Here is a 20,618-nt window from a genome sequence, read left to right on the forward strand (position 1 = left end):
TTGGATAGAACTATGATTATGTCTCAACCACAATTTTCATTCAACAACAAACATATTCTTCTTCACTTCCAACAATTTGTGTAACTAACCAAACTTGTTATGGCTATTTCATGTTCTTCAGATTGGTCTCTAGCTTATACTAAATATTCCACAACAAGAACATTAAACTTGCATGCATTCATCATTCCCACGTGTCATTTCCCTTCTAATCCTAAGTTTTTCCATGCAAACTTCTCAGCTTCTTCTCACACCCCCATTTTAGAAGAAACTTCTTCCAACACCCCCTTGATCCATTTAGATGTTAACTTTTCTGACACTACAAAATATTCCAAGCCAGAAATTGATCAGAATTTGAATGATTTTCTATGTGGGTTGTTTGAGGATCCAAAGAAGCATGAACTAGCTTTTGATTATTATCAAAGACTCAAAGATAGACCAGAGTTTAGACCAATGAAATCAACCTTAAACCATGTGATAAGGTATTTGTTAAGATTCAAGAAATGGGAATTTTTTATATCAGTTTGTGAAGATTTTAAGGTTTATCATGTTTTACCTGATGCTGCTACTTGTTCTAAGTTGATTAGTTTTTGCATTAAGAATAGAAAATTCAAGATTGCTGAGACATTTCTTGATACTTTTAGTTCTGATAGTGAAATTGGTGTTTTGGCTTTTGGTTCTGCTTTTGGAAGTTATAATAAGCTTCATATGTTTAGGAAAACTGTTACGGTTTTTGAGAAAATGAAATCAAGTTGTGTTGCTATGGATTCAAAATGCTATTTACATGTTATGGAAGCTTATTTGAGACTTGATAACTGTGAGAGAGTTGTTGAATTGTTTAAGGAGTTTGAAAGTAGAAAATTAAGTGACTCTGATAGTTGTTTAGGTCAGATTTATGGTGTTCTATGTGAGTCATTAGGGAAATCTAAAAGGGCTTTTGAAGCATTAGAGTACTTTAGAGTGATGAACAAGAAAGGGATTTCTGAGTACTCTATATATTCTACATTGATATGTTCTTTCGCGAGATTACGCAAGGTTGAGGTTGTTGAGGAACTTGTAAGAGAAGCTAAAAGCAAAACGACGATAAAGGATCCCGAGGTGTACTTGAAGATTGTGATAATGTATATTGAAGAAGGTTTATTGGAGAAGACATTGGAAGTTGTTGAGGCAATGAAGGATGCCGATGTCAAGGTTTCGGATTGCATTTTATGTGCTATTATCAATGGTTGCAGCAAAAGAAGAGGGTTTTCGTCTACAGTTAAAATTTTCGAGAAGCTGATATTGAAAGGCTATGAACCCGGTCAAGTCACCTACGCTTCGATGATAAACGTGTATTGCCGCCTCGGACAAAATATCAAAGCAGAGAAAATTTTCGACGAGATGATGCAAAAGGGGTTTGATAAATGTGTTGTAGCGTATTCAAGCATGATTGTGATGTATGGAAGAACAGGTAGGTTGCGAAATGCAATGAAGTTGGTTGCTAAGATGAAAGAAAAAGGGTGCAAACCAAATGTATGGATTTACAATTCCTTGATAGACATGCATGGAAAAGAGAAGAATTTAAGACAGATTGAGAAATTGTGGAATGAAATGAAGAGAAGAAAAGTAGCACCTGATAAGATTACTTACACTAGCATCATTGGTGCTTATTGTAAAGCACAAGAGTTTGATAAATGTATTAAACTTTATAACGAGTATAGACTCAATAAGGGTGCGATCGATAAAGCTATGGCAGGTACAATGGTTGGTGTGTACTCAAAAGTCGGTATGGTCGATGAATTGGTGAAACTTTTACAAGACATGAAAATGGAAGGAACAAGGTTAGATCAGAGGTTGTATCAGTCTGCATGGAATGCTTTTACAGAAGCTGGAATGCAGTTACAGGTGAAGTGGATGAAAGAGAGTTTCATTGTAACATAGTGTACTCTTTCAATTGCAGACAGCGGAAAAAAAAATCTGAAGCCGAGTTGTTTTAAACTTGCGAGTAGAGTACATACTCAAATTGGCGATTGAAATTGTAGGGCTGTATCAATGTAGTCCCTCACATTATCGATATTTTAAAATGATTCTTGAAATTGCAAAATTTTAATCAAATTCATCCCTCTGTTGGTATCTATGAATGACATTAAGTTGGTAATATCGAGGGGCGACCAAACTTGATTAACAATTTGCAATATTAGAAATCAATTTGGAAGATTGATAATGTTGGAGCCTAGTTTGATACAGTCCTGCAATTTCAGGGATAATTAGGCTACTTACTCCCTGTGAGTAATTTGATGCTTGTTTATGCTATCAAATGGAAGTAAAAAAAGCTCTTGTTTGTACAATTTAGCAATTTGCCTTTGCGATCATATTCATTTGCTTCAAAATGTAAAATGTTTCAATTGTGACTTCCACAACCCAAGTGAAAGGCCATTAGTAGTGGCAGAAGATGGATTTTATGTTTCTAAGACAAACATGCAGCATACTAGTATAGCATCCATTGCAGAATATTTTTCAGGTGAGTAGGATCAGAGACGATTGTCTCACGGTTTAAAGAGTGCTTACCAATTTCATCGGGTATTACGGAAATTTTTAACTAAAAAATTAGCAGAATATGATTTTTCTTTTAACAAAACTTATACTAAGAAGAGAATATAAAGAGTATTCCAGCCCAAATGCAAGAGCAACCACAAAAGGAAAGATATGCAACAAATTCAAAACTGAAATAGAGACAACCGACCGTTTATAATATCTAGATGATGATTGCCATTTGCACTAGTCTAAAAGAACAACAAAATTATAAGTTTGTCATTCGCACGGGTCTAAGAGCTAGCGTATTAAACGAAGAACAAAATGAATGAAAAGCAAAGCAGGAAATGAATGAAAAGTAAAACCCTAAATATTAATCTGAATTAAATGCTTTGAGGATGCACCATAATAGCTGAGAGATGTAAAAGAGTGAGCCAGCCAAACTAATTCCACAAGCTAAGAAGACTCGAGTGCAATAAACACCAAATATGCTTTTGCTACACAAAGGAGCATGAGGGTTTCCATTACATTCCATTGTTGCAACTGCTAATGCTGCTGAGCAACTTGCAGCCAGAAACACTGTCAAAACCTAATCAATAAAAACATCAAACAATTAGAAAAATGAGAGATCACAAGTTCTAATTCTATGCTTTTCAATATTTTTTCACCTATGAAGCACGGACACCGGACACGACACGAACACCGACACAGCTAATAATCCGAGAGATTCACATAATTTCAGTATAATTATATGTGTCGGTGACCAACACGACATGTGTCACCGGAACATGCCTAATCCGAAAAGTGTTTGTGCTTCATAGTTTTACACTTATGGGTACATTTTTTTTAAGGTTTTATATGCTAAGTTCACTTGTTATGAGTTTTGACATGCCTAATATCTTGATGAAATATGTATAATTTTATGAAGTTAAAAGTATTATATATATATATAGGAAGAGTGAGAGGTCTTACGAAATCCACACCAACTGCAACTTGCCACAATTTACTTTTTTCTGGAAGACAATTTAGAAAAACGAGCAAAAGGGTGAAACCAGCAAGAACCAAATTTGCAATTATAAAGCACCTGCAGCAAAATTCTCACCAAAAGTGAACAACATGAAATCTATGAAAGATGGAAAAAAAAAAAATTTAAGAAAGAAAATAAGAGAGACAGAAACAAAATGTATAGTAACTCTTGTATTATTAATTTATTACCACTGTATAATGTATTCATGAGCAAAAATAATTAAGACAGTGTTAAATCTACAAATGACTATTGTTGTTAGAATTGTACATATTTAAAGTTTCTCATATTGGAATATACAAATTAACAAATTTTAAAAAAGAGGTCAAAATTATGAATAAGACTAAATATAGATATTGAAACTATATTTAAACCTAAAAATATGAAATGAATTTTAATTGTTACATCTTTCACATATCCTATCATTTTGAATTTCAACCTATAAAGCACATATACAAATACAGATAAGACACACACGCCGCACTACTAATAATTTAAAGAAAAAAAAAAATCACATAATTCAATTTAATTATATGTGTCGTATCAGGCATGATATATGTCCAACATCGAATCATGTTTAATTCGAAAAGTGTCGGATCTTTATAATCTAAAATGTATTTAAATATAAATTTGTTATTGCACTTGCCAATAAGCTGGCATGTCATTAAACTCCACATGGACATAAGAATCCCTATAATATCCTTTTTGACGTGAAGTGAGCATCAAAGTAGCACCAGTGATGGCCAAACCAGAAGCAACAAGCTTCAAAGCACGTGACCAAACACCACTACCATCTGCCATTATCTGTAATAAAAAAAAAAATTGTCAATGAATTTCAAGAAGGATCATAGATAAGGACAACATTGAAATAATATTCACAAGCATATTGTAGAGTACTTCATTGATTTATTCATGAATAAATTGAAAATAAACCACTTCTACTCTTGCTTAAATATTCCCTTTTAATTCACTTAAGTTTATTCTTTTTATCTTTTTGAGGGGTTAAAGCAAAAAGAGTATATATTAGACTCAAAGTGTAATGATCGATTTTTTTTTTACTGAAGTCTGAAAATAAAAAACCCTAAAATAGTAGTGATTTAATAATAAAAAGTAATTTTTTTTTATGATAAAAATAGGGTTGTGAGATGGTGATCCAAATCAAGGTTTGTGAAAACCTAAGAGATTAAAAAAATAATTTACAATTATTTACTTTTAAATTGCGTTTTACATATCAAGAATTAGTTAGGCATGAATAGAAGGCAACCATACAATAAGCTGCGCCACTAGGCCTTTTTGTACTTTCAAATCGAACTAGCAAAGCTCAAACCCTAAATTTTTCAGATCTAAAGGATCTATGTGTTACTCAACCCAAAAATTTAAAGCAAAAATTAAAGAACATTCACAAAATTATTTGTGTTTATCTATGTCCAATCGATTGAGAGCTCAAACTCTAAATTTCTAGATCCAAAGTTATCTACCGATCGACTTTTTTGAATTAAAAAAAAAAAACTGATTTCATAGAGAAAAATAACACAAAATAACAAGACAATTGTAAAGGTATATAGCAGCAACATTAGTAATAATAAAAAAAAAGGTATAGCAACAACGTTACAAGAGGAATGAAACTCACACATACACATAAACCTAGTCTAGCAACAACAACATCAACCACTAAGATTATGATATGAGCAAAAGTTTAGAGATGAATCTGAAAAAACTAACCTCTTTGAAAAAGGGTTACTGATTCCTTAAACAACGATATGATTATCACCAAATTTCTTCTCATTTTTCATTCTCAAGGTAGGTATTTATAGATTTTTAAGGTGTGCCATGGATATGGAAATGGAAATAACGAGTAAATAAAGGAGAAAATTGATTATTGAATCAATATTTACAATTGCAATTAATTTGATTGCCACCATTTTTTTCTCATGAAATTTTTTCCTTCCTTTTTTAGTTTATTTCCTTTTTAATTTGGCTTAATAGTTTTCATTTTTCTTGTAGCGTACAACAACTGCAGGCAGCTTCTAAAAACATGGTGCTTATATATGCTGGCTCTTTTTATTTTTATTTTTTTGATAGTAAGAGTTATTAAAAATCGTGTTGGACCTAACACAACCCCACAAAACCGGCTTGTGAGGTGAGGATTGCCCCCACTTATAAACAAATTGCCAGACCAACTCCTAATCGATGTAGGACTCTTAACAAGAGTGCTTATGCTGCCTCTTTTCTATGGAAGTATTTTGAACAATATTGTTTAATTGACAAGACCTATTGATGCTGCTTCTTTACTACATAAACTAGTTACAAACCCGTGCTTTGCACGGGTTCAATAATATATTCGATAAAAAAATTCTTCGAAAGAAGAGATATTAAAACGACGGAACATTGTGATTCATCATAAAATATGTATGAGCTGATTAAGAGAGTTAGTTTATGAGATTATAATTTGACATAATATTTATGATGAAAACAATTGGAACCAATAAAGGAAACAATGATGTGTGAATTATGATTACATATTATTCAAAATTATAAAAAAGAGTGTTGTTGTTATAGAGTTACCAAAAAAAGGATTGATACCCATATTTAAAACAGATGAAATCAAGCAAATAAGTAGCATCAGTGAGTGAAGATAATCTAGTATATGATTAGAATTAAGGTGATATGTTGAACGTGCGGATCATGAATACCAAATCTTTATTTGGGAATGACTTGAACGTGCATATTTTTAGGTGGCTTCTTTAGGTAAAAAATTAGCTTATCACCTACCTCATATGTTCTCGGCAAAAGTTGAACCATTGGCCGCCTAAGTATTTTTTCGTAACTTGCTCTCTTTGCCGACACTTATACCTTTTTTGAGTTTGTTTGTCGATGAGTGTGATTGTTTTTCGTGTTCCTTTTAGAAATGTCCTTGATATCTCATTTGGAAAGTGCTAGGTACAAAACAAATTGCAGTACCAAAGCATTATAAAGATTTGTTGGAGGAAAAGAGCATGTTCTATTTTATTCAAGAGATTGGAAAAACAACATTATAATTAACATGATACTAATTGAAACCAATGAAGGAACCAACAATGTGCATATTAACGTTACATAATAGTTAGGTTTATAAAAGAGAATGCAAGCGTCATAGACTAACCAAAAAGGGATTTTTGTCAATATTTACATCAGACAAAATGAAAAGAACAAATGGCATCCCAAAGTCAATATAGTTTACGATTACAGTCCAAAGCGATACGTCAAAATAGTAGATGTTCAAATAGTTAAGCACCAAAGATCTACTTTTGAACAACTCGAACGTGCAAGTTCTTCGGTGACTTTTCGAGATCAAAGATGAGCTTACCACCTTCTTCCATCACACCAATCAACTTTCGTACGGCTCAATGATATAGGAAAGAATAAACCAAATATAAAAACTGTTACAACTTTAGGATTACTAACAAAAACTAAAATAACCCACATGCATAAAAAAAAAAATATATATATATATATATATCAACTACACTACCAGAACCTAAAATAACAATTGTGTCAAAACCTTACCATAACAAAGGAAGATTTTTCTACAGCTATGCAACACAATAATTTCTGGTACATAATTCACTAACAATTGAAAAAAAAAAAACCCCTTAAAATGCAGAATCGTGAAAAAATAATAAAACTATATATTATGAAGCAAAAACTAAAACAGTTTCGAAAAGTGAACCCCTCAAGCCATAAAAATCAGTCAACTCAAGTCATGCATGGTCTAAGTGCTTGTTTGGTTACACGTTTTCTGCAGCCAAAAGCACGTTTTGCTACTCAAACGCAGTTTGAACCAAAAGTGTGTTGTTTGGGTAACTTGAAAATCGATTATGGGAAACGTGATTCTACCGCCAAACGCACTGCCAAAGCTACAAATTGAAGCTTCCACGGCAAAGCAAAATCAAGTTGGGATTTTAACTTTCTGTGATTGGTGTTATTTACCAAATTACCCATTACCCATAACTTTGTTCTTCACTTCACCCAGATTCAACACTCACACCAACTACTTGTTGAATTTTACTTCTGAAACTTATAACAACACAGATCCGAATTTCCTTATCTAAATTGAAGGCCATAACAGAAGTACTAAATGATGAAGAAATTGTAGAATGGAAGAAAATTATGGAGGGATGCAGGAAAAAGAAACTATTGAGAGATAAAGGGTGTGAACCATTGTAGAAGTTGTGGAAAAACGGAAGAGATACACAGTAGAGGGTATAAATCATGATAAATTATTTTTGAGTTAATTGGGTTGCAGTTATTTCTTTCTGTTTCTTTTTTATTGGGTTGGGTCATAGTTAAGTTTCTTTTGTTGTTAAAAAAAAAAGTCATTTTTTTTTTGTTGAAAGTTGGGTTGGTCGTAGCTTATTTTTATTATCAGTGTTTCAAAAGTTAAATTGTCTTAATGAATTCTTCAAAAAAGAATTAACTTAATGAAAAAAGAAATAAAATAATGTTAAAAAAGGGTTATAATTAAATACAATTAAAAGGGTAATTTGGTCATTTAATGTTCAAAATCAATTTTGATTCAAATTCTCCAAACAACATCAACTCATAAAAATCACTTTTAAACAAGTGTATCCAAACATAATTAATTTACATCCAACTCACTTTTAACCAGAATCAATTCTCTTAAACTCAATTCTATTAAAATCAATTTTCATCACCGCTATACCAAACACACACTAAGAACCATGAAAAAATAAAGAAAATGACCTCTTATGAAGAAGAAAGTGAAACACTGTTCCCAGCTGAACTTAGATACGGCAAATGTTTTTTACGATCTAAAAGTTACTTTAAAACAAAGTTAAAATAAAGGCCTTTAAGAAAGAAACTAAAGTTGTTTGTTTTCTTTATTTTTTTAGTTTTAAAGCTACTTTTAAGTTAAATGTTGTTTGGAAAAATATTGTACAAACTTTGATTTTTATTTTTTTTTATGGTGTCCGGGGTTCGAACCCCGGACTTGGCATATATTTATGAATTGTTCTTATCATCTGAGCTAAACTCACGAGGGCAAAACTTTGAATTTATTATGAATGAAAATAATAAATAAAAAAAAATGTTTAAAATATTTTCTGAAGGCTAAAAATGTTAAAACATAAAAGATATTTTTTTTTACAAAGACTGCATTTACGCAATAACGTTTATTTTGTGTAACATGAATACAAATCTGTATCATCATATAAATGACTTGTTAAATATATTTTTTTTTTTTGTGGTGGCCAGAGTTTAAACCCCGGACCTTGCATATATTATGCATTGTCCCTATCAACTGGGCCAAGCTCACGAGGATACTTGTTAAATATTTGAATAGGAGAAACAATTTAAGGAGTCTGAAATAATAACATAAATAATATCAAAATAGTTGGTTTTTTCTATTTCAATTATACTCTATAACTAATTTCATTATAAGAATATCATATTTTTTGGTGTCTTTCAAAAAGATTATAATTTATATTATATGATATTATATTTGTTACATTGTTGGTGTCATGGAAACATATGTTTGTTTTTTTGAATAAGAAAAATATATGCATAGTTTGTTAATTACAATATAAAGGTGATATATATATATATATATATATATATATATATATATATATATATAAGTATAATTTTTTTAGGTATCTAGACCTTTTTTGACGAAAAGACATCTACAATTTTACTTTTAATTAAAATCAAAATTTTATAAAAATAATCATACGCATTATGCAACACCAAAAAAAATTATACGCATTAGGGTAACAAAAAAACATACAAACATAAGGTATTACTCTAAACACTAATGTGTTCGTGTGTGTATTTGCGAGGTTTGAAAAGGAAAATAAAAATATTTGGTATCATTAGATGACAGCGTGAATAAAAATATTTGTGAGGTTGTGATGATTAAACTATAATAAAATTAAATATATAAGTGGTAAAAAGATAATAAAATTCTTTTGAAAAAAGATAATAAAATTAAATGGAACCTTTTTAAAAAATTAAATGGAACGGTATTAAAAAATAAAAAAAAGGTTCCGGCGTGAGTTGAAGAGAGGTGCTTGTGAAATAAATTATTGAGAAGTAGATTTTTAAAGTAACATTCAAGAAATTTTGGCCAAAGCTCATTCCATTCAATTTTATGCATTCAAAAATTTTTTTTTTTTAGTAAGTACTTAATTGATACTGTGTTTGACCTAACTTCTCCTTAAAGATATAGAGAAGTTGGAAAAAAGCCGGGTCAAACGATATTTTAATCTTCCACAACGACAATGTAGAAGCAACTGAATTCAGGAGAAAAAAATTGAAAAATAGTTAAAAACATAAAAATTGGAAAATAGTTAAAAGTTATTAAAAATATAAAATTATAAAATAATTTAAAAAAATTGGTGAGGGGCAAAATGGTAAAATGCACTCATAAAAAGGTGAGGTGGCAACAACCACATCCCACCAAATATGAAATTACAAAAATGCCCCTCTTAGGGGCAAAATGGTAAAATTATAGGGAATTAATTTTTATATATAGTAAGTAGATAGATAAATAATAGATTCAAACAAATTTAATCTATGGTTTTTTCCCGTATTCCGTCTACTAGCTAGTATACATGTGTCTGACCTATTGTTTTTTAATGCATTTTTTTAACAATTTTATTTTATAAAAAAATATGTTGCTGTTATTTATAAAAATAAAATTGACAGCAAATAAAATTGTGGTAAAACACAAGCTTATGAGACAAATCTGAATTATAATGAGTTATTTGGTCATTTCACTATAAATTATGTCTAACCGATTGATAAAAAAAAAAAAAAAAATTGCAAGTTGATGAGCTGGCGAATCGGCCCGTTCATCCATTTTTTTTCAACGAGTTATGTGAGATGAACTAACTCAACTCAACCCACCAAAAATAGCGGGATAAACAAACCGGCCCGGCAGGTTGAACATAGTTTGTCACCCCAACGTTCAACATGTTTGAAATACTTCAAATTCAAATACCGCAGAAGATAAAATGAAAGAATCAAACTAATTTGTGAACGAAATAAAAAAAATTGTCCCTGTTTCCTCTTATTTCAAATCCAAATGAGTCGACACTATATATAAAATGTATATTACAACATAACAATTCTCACAAAATGAAAATAGAAAACAATATAATTATCTTAATAATACTATAAACTAATTAGATCCGGAAGTTCATAATTTTGAACAGGATCATATGGTACACTGCTATAACATTCATCAACAAAAGGGTTATTAGTGTGAATAACGCATAATGTAGTAACATTAGGAACATGTTGTTGAACATCAACAATAACATCATCAACAAATACCTCCCATTGATCCGTAATCACTGTAGTCTTCAAACCATTCTTCAATTGTTCATAATCATTTCTAACAACAATAGCTTTCTCTTCATCTTTATTCTTGATTCTCTTGAGTTCTTCAATTTCCTCTTCATTAATTCTTAAAATATTTGGACATTCTGATTTATTAAGAACACCAATTTCTCTACAAAAATCAAAGTATAAAGATAATTTATCACCTTGCAATTGAGCTTTTCTTATAATATCAAGACCAATGCATGCTTCTTCTTTTCCACCAATATCACAAACCCTTAACAATACACGGTTAATCTCTTTGGAAAATTTACCATAAACTTCCAAAATCTCATCCATCACACAATCCATTGCTTCTAGAATAAGAACAATTTTCATACTCATTTCACTCTTAGGTTTTATTTGTAACAACATATCAATCAATTTTTGTAACTCCTCCAAATTCTTCAACTCTTCAATCAATGGAATTTCTTCACTTTCCTTTCCTTTTTTGTTTTGTAATTTATTTGCCTCCTCCCTCAAAATTACCGATCTTTGATCCAAATAAGCAAAGTAAGATCGAACAAAAGCGTTAAAAACCCAACCTTTCTCGGGACTTAAATGTCCGTCGCTAAAATGTGATAAATCAAATGGTAACCTTCCCATGCTTTGAACCATTGGTAAATCAAAACTATAAACTCCATGAGTTAACATCAAACCTTTAAGTGCTACAACCCAACTACGTGTCCTTTGAATTCTCATTGAAAGTCCACATAAAAGTGGTTTAAGGTATAAAGGTGATGTTCTTAGCCATTGAAAAACTCTTTGAACATTCTTATAATCCATACATTGTTCATCATGGCTTGTTGCTTTAATAATAAGAGTTTCAAGATCAGGATTTCTACATGGTCCATATGGTGAAACCTTTGCAACCCAAATTCTGTATCTATCCTTTAGAACTCCCGATGCCCTTTTCCATAGCCTCATTCTTTTCATATTTGTTTCTTTTAGGTCTTTTGAGATGTGTGTGAAATGTTTACGATTTGGAATTATGTTAAAATTCTAACATAACAAAAGTCATGTGCATTCTTATGTGTTGTTTATCTTAATCATAATGAGTTGTAATTGTAATTAGGATGAGTTAGAAAAGAAAAACAAGTTGTAATCATTGCTTATATGATTTGTCTCATCATGTATTTTTAGTATTGATGTGTTGGATTTTTCATATTGAGGGTATCGTCAAAGTTGTTATGACGCGTGTTACAATTATAGGTCATATCTTAGACGCGTTTTTCAATGATTTTTTTATACAAGTTTAGAACATTAAAAAATTTGTAACTATCTTTAAACTCTTAAAATTTTCAATGATTTTTTTATACAAGTTTATAACATTACTAAAGGTTCGTTTACTAAAATTTAGAATTTTTTAATATGAAATAAATTAAATATGGATTTTTTTAATAGACAAAAGTTCAAAATAAAAGTAACAAAATTCTGGACGCAGAAATAAAATTTTGAGATAATTTTTTGCAGATGAACTTTTCGTAATGTTCTTAACACTTGTGCAAAAAATTGTTCAAAATCTTAAAAGTTTAAGCATAATTAAACAAATTTAGATTTAGTACGGACTAAAACTGAGTGCATAATTTTTTTATATGGACTAAAAACACTAATTAAGTAAGGACTAAACTTAAAAGATCCCAATTTTATAGAGACCAAAAACATATGATGTCATTTACCACATGGCAGCCATGTCACTTGAAATGTCCACGTGGCATGTCTGAGTCAACATTCTGTTAGCCTAGTCAGCACAATTTGACGGCAAGGACCAAACTTACAAACGGAAAAAAACGTTGGGGATGAAAAATTTAATAAAATTTAAATAGGGACCAATGTTGGAAGCTCGCTTATTTATAGGGACTTTAAACATAATTAACCCTTTAATTTATGCATTAATAAGGATAAATTGATCAATTTAGCTCAATTTTTTAGTCAGAATTTTCTTTTTTGGAGCTTATGGACTCGATAGTCAATTGAAAATTATATCATGGATGTTAGTTCTTGTGAATATTTTTCTAATTTAGATGGGATTAGTGATCTTTCAAAAAAATTGGTAGAAATTATTAGAAGACGTATTGTTTATCCGACGGTGTACTTACTTTCGAAGTTATCATCATAATTGCATGTGACAACTGCAACGTTGAAAGAAGTTTCTCTATTATAAACTTTGTGAAGAATCAATTGCACGACCGTAAGGGAGATGAATTTTTTATGATTGTCGGGTAACATGGAGAATGATATATTTGATAGTGGTAAAAATGAAAAATATCTCACAACACATTCAAATTATGAAGCCATACATAGAGCAATTAATATTAATATAATATTGCAATTCTTCAATATTAAGTTGTCATCATTTTACATATATACAATGACATGATTTTTTTAATCTCTAATTTTTGGTTAATGATAATGATGTCATCGTTTTATTGGTTATAAATTTATATATTTTTGTATAAATATTTATGATAAACAATTTTGACCCCACTTATTGAAATTTCTGGATCCGTTCCTGGTGGGCACATGATTCAGTCTCTTTGTGATGGTGCACCGCGTAAAGAAAAATAAGTTTTTGATTTCTCTGTTTTTTATGGATAGTAGAATTACCACATGCTTATATTTTTGTGCAATGAGAAAATTCATATTTGGCATGATCATCCATTTCATTTATCTGGAGGTAGAGGCCCAACTCTATCAAGAGTCAGAGCACCATTCTTTGATCTCAGTGAGTGTGAATTTAAAAGAAACTCATTCAAAAAAAACTATTTTAAATGAAAAAGTTTTTGGAACCGTGTCTATATCAAGAGTGTGTGGATAATGGCTTGGTCAACAAAACTAACTCTTTTTTTTTTTTGTTCCTTGACCAGTTCAACCATTTGGACTAGGTTTTTCGACCCTAAATAATTAATGGACCGTTACACTTTATGCACCATTCTTCACACTTTATCCCCTATAAATAGCCACAATTCTCATCCCATCTCACTTTCGCTCATTCTCTTTTCTTCTATAATGTTCTACCGTTGGTCTTTCATAGAAAGGTATCTTTTATTTTTATCTAAGGATAATATGAATGGTCAAAGGGTAATGCCCCCCTTCGCAAATTGATGGCCTTTGTTTGGGTGTAAGTTTGCTCTGTCTGGGTGTAGGGTTGCACATCAGAGTTTCCTTTTTTTTTTTTTTTTTTCCACCAGGTTTAGCTTTACCCTTCTTCTTAGAATGGGAGAGAAAATACAACTTTACCCCAACCTCCTTCCTCCATTTTCTTCTACCTGAGATTTAGATTTAGGTATCAAATAGTTTATTGTAATAATGTTTCTGTTAATTAAATGTATTATGAAAATATTGACCTATTAATAAAATGAGAATTTGTATCATGTCTATCTCTTTACATTTATGTTTTTCTATATTGATTTTATTTTTTTTATCATTTTTAATTATGTCATCTACTGATTATATAATCCGAAGATTTAGGCAAAACAAAGTTTCAGTTTATACAATCTAAAAATCTCTATAAAAGAATTCATATTATATAATCCCAACAAAATGTATTTTTGAAAAAGTAAAATAAAATAGATGAAAAACACGTAGGATGAGATAAGCAACCTTAAGGGTAACCAACAAAAAAAGATAAGTAACCTTAAAAAAAGTACTGTTACAATTTTTCTATATATATAAGCACTTTAAACTTTTAATATAGAGTTGAATATACTCTTTAAGACGCATGTTAAGGAATTTTAAGTGAAAATTATATCTAAAAAATTGTGTCAATTTATTTTTTTTAAAGATTAAAAATTAATATTTTGCAATAAATACTTCTTGGTTTAACCAAATTATGTAATCATGAATAACAATGGATTGAGAAATGGAAGTTATACTACATTACTTCATAGAAGAACAAACATAATAGACATAATCATTGAGTTTTCCACAGTCTAGAATTTTTGTGGGTTGTTGAATCATCACATATGTGGATGCAATTGGTCAAGTTATGAATTTCTTTTGAGAAAATGTGCTGCTACTTGCCAGCTAGCCGTAATATGATGTTATAACGGGGCCTTTCGACTTATGTTCATGTTCTGTAGTAGCTGACTGTGATTACAAAGCTTGAAGTGTTTGAATACATAATTACGTAAGTACTTATAAGATGTTAAAGTTAAAAAAAAACTTAAGAATCACACCATAATTATAACTAATAATTATTTTTCCTAAAAACAAAAACTAATATTTTTTTTAAATACCACCCAACATATACTATAAAATCATTATTAAAAATGAAAAAATTCATCGATTATCATTCACCTTATATTACAAAGGTGAAGACCATGCTAATTTATGGTCTAAAAGCATATGTTAAAGAATCAGAATGTAAAAATATTCTCTTAAATTTTATGTATTTAATTTAAAAATTAAATTCGATGCACGGATTCAAACAAAATATTTGTGTATTTAATCCATTAACTTGTGTTTTTAGGATACAAGTCAACATTCCAACAATACATGTGTCGTGTGAAGCCATTATTAGCTTTTTCTTGTAATCTAGGTAGAGCTGTCAAAACGGGCGGCCCAACCTGTTTAGGGTCGGCCCTAACGGGCTTCGAACTTTATCGGGCCGGGCCAAAAAACCCGGTTGAAAAACGGGTTTGAAATATACTACTTGAGTCCGGCCCTACACGGGCCGCGGGTTAAACGGGTCATCCCGTATTAAAAATTACATTTTTTTTTTTAAAAAAAAGTACTATAAAATACTCCTATACATTTTTTATAAATAATATTTTTAATATGTATAAATAATGTCTAGCACAAAAATAAATTGTAAACATTTTCCTACGAACATCGTAAACCAAAAACTAAAACGGCGAGGAAAACAATTTTAAATAAACTAGATATGTTATAATTATAGATATTTATATATTCGATCTTCAAAATTATAAATAACGAAACGAGTAAATATAATTTTATATTACATTTATATTTGTGTTAATTAATTGAAATATCACTTTTATTTTTTACTTTGATAATCAACTAATTAAAGAATTATTTGAAAAACATATATAATTTATAGGATTTTTTTTGTTATGCGCGCTAATGAGCTACCTGCGACCTGTTCGGGCTAGCCCTAATGGGTACCGGGCTTTTTAGGGCCGGGTTAAAAAGCCCTTCGGGCTCAATATTTAAGGTCCAAGTCCTATACTTAATCGAGGTAAACGGGCCCGGCCGTACGGCCCGGCCCGTTTTGACATCTCTAAATCTAGGTATAGGTGTTGAAAAATTGTGCTGGATTATGGAGTATTTACCATGGTCTTTCAACAATCAAGCAACATGGTTCAGCAGATCATTATAGAGTGATTATCTTTGCCATTAGTTTAATTGAAGAGGATGTTAGTTGTTCAAATGCATTTTATCATCTCTTATCTCAAATTAAGGCGTTATGTCATTTTTTCTTCGATGTTCGTTGGTAACAAATTAAGGTTTCTAGTTTTGCCCATGGCTCATTTTATTCAAAACAAAAAATAAAGTTAAATATACTTGATATATAGAAAATGAGGACCTTGTAAATTTAGTCCTTATTTAATTTTTCAGTCACTATAAATATTCCTACATTCGTTTTTAATCCCCACTAACACTTAATTTGTTTGATTATCCTTGACCTTATAAATTTTTAATGATATTTTGGCGTGTTTAAAACGTTGTAAAATGTTCATTTATTAAAATTTATAAGTTTTTAACATGCGATGAATTAAATATGAACTTTTCAATTGCTAAAAGTTAAGGATAAAAGTAATAAAATTATAAACTTAAAAATCAAATTTTAAACTCGTTTTCTAAGGATAAACTTTTAATAATGTTTTAAACTTGCTAGCAAGAAAAATTATTTAAAAATACATATTGCCTTAACATCAAGGACTAAAATTGTATAAAAAAACAATAAAAGTTAAGTAAGACCTAAATTTAGAAGGTTCCCTTAAATTAGAAAGAAAAGCATAAAAAACAAGCAAAAGCACTTCCTCTTGCAACTTTACCTTTTCTTCTTTTGTCAGCGGTATAGCTTCTCTTTATTTCAACGGTTATTTGATCAAACGACCACATTATTCAAAACCATATGCTTAATAACAACAACGACACAAGTAAAAGAGTTTCCTTTGTCTTTCTCTTAATCTTTATGTCGTCATCTTTGTCAAAAAATAATATATATTGTCTTCGTTTGGCTGAATGCATCTCTTTATTTTCAACGGTAATTGTCTTAAAATTCGAATGATCACATTATCAACCAACTTGTAGTTCTTCTAGTTAACAACTCAACTTTATGCTAATATCAATAATATTAATATTAGGTTGATATGGTGCTAGACTTTTGAATTACTTTTATTTTTATTTCAAAAAGGTTATTGGCGAAACTCATACAGGTACAAACATGGAGAGTTGCAAGTTCAAAAATACACATTTGAGATATCAAACATTGTTATAGGGCCTATTTGTATTAGCTTATTTTAGAGCTTATGCAAAACAACTTATGTAAATAATTATGCTTTTATATATTATTTATAAGATTGTTGATGTAGTTTATGAAAAACAATTTATGAAGGTACAATTTTCGTTAGTAAGAACTTATGAATTAAAATAAAAATTTATTTATTTGTATAAGCTCAAAATAAGCTCAATCCAAATAATTTGAGTAGTAATTACGAGTTAGGATCATCTCATTTGCTAAAAGTAAATGGATAATATCATATGATAAGATATAAATATAAAAAAAGTATGTAGTGGGTCCTACCACTAAGTGAGTCACACTACTAATATTAATTATTTTTAAATTTCTTTGTGTCTTCCTCTCTTCAAATGGAATAAATGGAGAGAATTTTGACTCAGTAATTACGGGTGCAGATCCCCTCCGGTGAAATTTTCAATGGAGAAAGTGCACTGGACATCAATACCTTTCAATTACTTCAATAGTGAGGGCTCCGTATGAAATAGTGAAAAATAAATGGTTTAGATCTCATTGGCTTCTCCAATCACATGAGAGAATTAACTCCTAGTAATTACAATACTTTTGAATACAAACTTAACTTGAGTAACTACTTATTTGGAAAACACCAAAAATAAAGTAAAAAATCACGGTGAAGCAAAACTCTACATTCAAACTTCTAAAAGTAATGGTGAAAAAGTATAAACTATTAACTCCATTTTCAGCCAAACACTTGCAAGTATTTACTCCATCTTTTAATTTACTAAATGTGAGACCTAATGTTGCTTGCTAGAGACAATCTAATCTATAGTAGCGTGCAAATAACAAAATCAAAATCAATTATAATAAAAATGGTGGGCTCCTTTTGACCAACATTTTGTACCATAGTTAGATCTTGTCTCTTCCTTCCTTATCTTAGGATTTGCTTTGTCCTCTCTTTCCCTTTCATTCCACATATAAATACATATATATTAACCTTATAAATTATTGTAACCTATAGTTTTCTAAAGTAGAATTGAAATTGAAATTGGTAGCTACTAAACATATATGATGGAGAAGGAAGTCATGGTGGCACTACCTTCCATAGATTTCAATTTCAATTTCAATACTAACTTCTCTTCAACCCCTTACATCAAAGATATTGATGAACATGAACCCATCAACAACAATGATGAAAATGATTTTGAATTCAACTTCAATACTCATCTCCCAAGATCTTCTCTTTCTGCTGATGAACTTTTCCATGCTGGAAAAATTCTCCCTCTCAACCTCATTGATTCTGATATTCATCATCATCAACAAGAAACAAAGAAAAAGTTAGTAGAAGATTTAGCACAACAAGAAAAGAAGCTTGCATGTAAAGAAAGATCTTCATCATTTTCAATTCTATCTTGTCGTAGTAATAATACAAAATATTCCAAACTATCCCATGATGTTTTTTCACATGAAAAAGTCAAAGGTAGTTCCAACAACATTAAACAATCCGAAACTTCAACTTTTTCATCCTTTTTGTCAACAATTTCATTCACAAAAGGGTATAGAAAATGGAGATTCAAAGATTTTCTACTATTTCGAAGTGCTTCAGAAGGAAGAGGTTCAGACAAAGATCCTCTGAGGAAATATAGAGTGTTGTCTAAAACAACAGTGTACGAGGATGTCGGTAACTCTAGCTTCCGGTCTGTTGAGAATTCCGGTTCGGTTTCTAAACGGAGAAAACCGGTTTCGGCTCATGAGTTGCATTATACATTGAACCGGGCTGCTTCTGAGGAATTGAAGAGGAAAACTATGTTGCCTTATAAACAAGGTTTGTTGGGTTGTTTGGGTTTTAATCATGGTATGAGTGAGATTAGTGGAAGATTTGGGTCTTTTGAAAGATCATAAATCCAAGATAACTTCAAAATATTTTTTATATTGATTGATTTGTTGTTCTTTATTGACAATTTTTTTTTTTTTCTTCCAGAAAACTCGTCATTACGTTTCTCTTAAGTGTGTATCGAGAAGCTTTTCTTATCCTTTCGGAAAACTCATCAGGTTATGAGATTGGAATTCCTATAGTGAACATATTCTAATGCCTACAAAATCAACACTTTATTAAAAACAAAATCGGTGATGAAAATGTTTCATTTCATTCATTTCTTCCTTAAAGAAAAAATGTTTCATTTCTTTGTTAAAAAAAGTTGGAACTTAAAAAAAAAAAAAAAAAAAAAAACTGAACCAGATAACAGCAAGCATCGATTCCAGGAAGGGATCAACCGGTGCATGAACCAGAAAACATATTGACTCCGTGATGAAATCAACCGGAACCATTTGCATGCGTTTCCAAAAAACAATGGGAACGCTTCGCTTCGAATGCGATTTTCGGGAATCAATGATTCAAAGAAAGATTTTAATCAACCCAGAACATGATTCACGAATCCAAAACAACCATATGGCAAAACAATTCCGGTAACCCAAAAACCCTTTTTGTTGCAAGAGTTATGTCGGTAAAATAAAAATTAAATAGAAGGGTTAATGGTTATGTTCTGCTGAGAACGTTTCCTGGGAAAGTGGGGTGAACAAGTATGAACGCTTTCCATAGAGTGGGGGTGAAAGAGTGAGAGTTTTATTTTGAATTAAGGATAAATTTGATAGTTTATGTCAAATATTGGGGTCAAGGTATAAATGTAGGGGTGTGAGGTTTAACTTCCTAGTTTCAACCCACTTGGGTTGGCATAGTGATATTAACTTGGGATTTGGGAGTGTGCTCCTCCTCGAAGTCTCAAGTTCGATTCTCACCGATGTCAATTTGGGTGGTTTCTTAGGTTCAAATAATCAATTATTTTCTCATTTGACTCTTTTGGTCTCTTTCATTTGATTACTCCTACTGCTTCCTCGAGACCATATTGAAATTTGTTGAAATTACATCCAGCTACAAACCAGTTTAATCGACGACTCGGTACGGTAAGAATACTAGGTCATTGGATTACTGATTGAACCACATGATTAAACTGGATTAAATCGAATAATTCAATGAAATAATTTAGTCTCTATACTAAATTTGTATAGATATTAAATCAAGTTGAATTGGATAACTCGATCTCTACAAAAAAAAAAAAAAAAAAAGACCCGATACTTAAAATGCTTTGTTATGCTTCTTTTTTTTTTGAAGATACATTAAAGAATTATAAAAGATGCAATTGGTCCACATGTGATGAAAATAATATTCAAGTTAACAAAAAAAAAATCATGCACAAATCCATTGTT

General features: G+C 30.5%; 4 protein-coding genes across 4 annotated transcripts; 2 read left to right on the forward strand and 2 right to left on the reverse strand.

Annotated features, from left to right (window-relative positions):
* LOC25482643 (pentatricopeptide repeat-containing protein At5g13770, chloroplastic) lies at positions 1–2,453 on the forward strand. Its single transcript, XM_013611231.3, has one exon. The coding sequence runs from the start codon at positions 100–102 to the stop codon at positions 1,915–1,917; it is 1,818 nt and encodes a 605-aa protein (XP_013466685.1). The 5' UTR covers positions 1–99; the 3' UTR covers positions 1,918–2,453.
* Positions 2,454–2,881: 428 nt separating this feature from the next.
* On the reverse strand, positions 2,882–4,333 carry LOC25482644 (CASP-like protein 1C1). Its single transcript, XM_039830082.1, has 3 exons — positions 4,179–4,333; positions 3,481–3,592; positions 2,882–3,097 (listed from the first exon to the last, which is right to left on the reverse strand). The coding sequence occupies exons 1-3, from the start codon at positions 4,331–4,333 to the stop codon at positions 2,882–2,884; spliced, it is 483 nt and encodes a 160-aa protein (XP_039686016.1).
* Positions 4,334–10,705: 6,372 nt separating this feature from the next.
* Positions 10,706–11,839, reverse strand: LOC25482645 (putative clathrin assembly protein At1g25240). The gene has a single exon (XM_013611233.2). The coding sequence runs from the start codon at positions 11,837–11,839 to the stop codon at positions 10,706–10,708; it is 1,134 nt and encodes a 377-aa protein (XP_013466687.2).
* Positions 11,840–18,262: 6,423 nt separating this feature from the next.
* On the forward strand, positions 18,263–19,490 carry LOC25482647 (uncharacterized). The gene is made up of 2 exons (XM_024773464.2): positions 18,263–19,179; positions 19,336–19,490. Exons 1-2 carry the CDS (start codon positions 18,423–18,425, stop codon positions 19,359–19,361), a joined length of 783 nt encoding a protein of 260 aa, XP_024629232.1. The 5' UTR covers positions 18,263–18,422; the 3' UTR covers positions 19,362–19,490.
* The last annotated feature ends 1,128 nt before the right edge of the window (positions 19,491–20,618 follow it).

The sequence above is a fragment of the Medicago truncatula genome, chromosome 1 (assembly GCF_003473485.1).
Source record: "Medicago truncatula cultivar Jemalong A17 chromosome 1, MtrunA17r5.0-ANR, whole genome shotgun sequence".
Classification (NCBI taxonomy): domain Eukaryota; kingdom Viridiplantae; phylum Streptophyta; class Magnoliopsida; order Fabales; family Fabaceae; genus Medicago; species Medicago truncatula.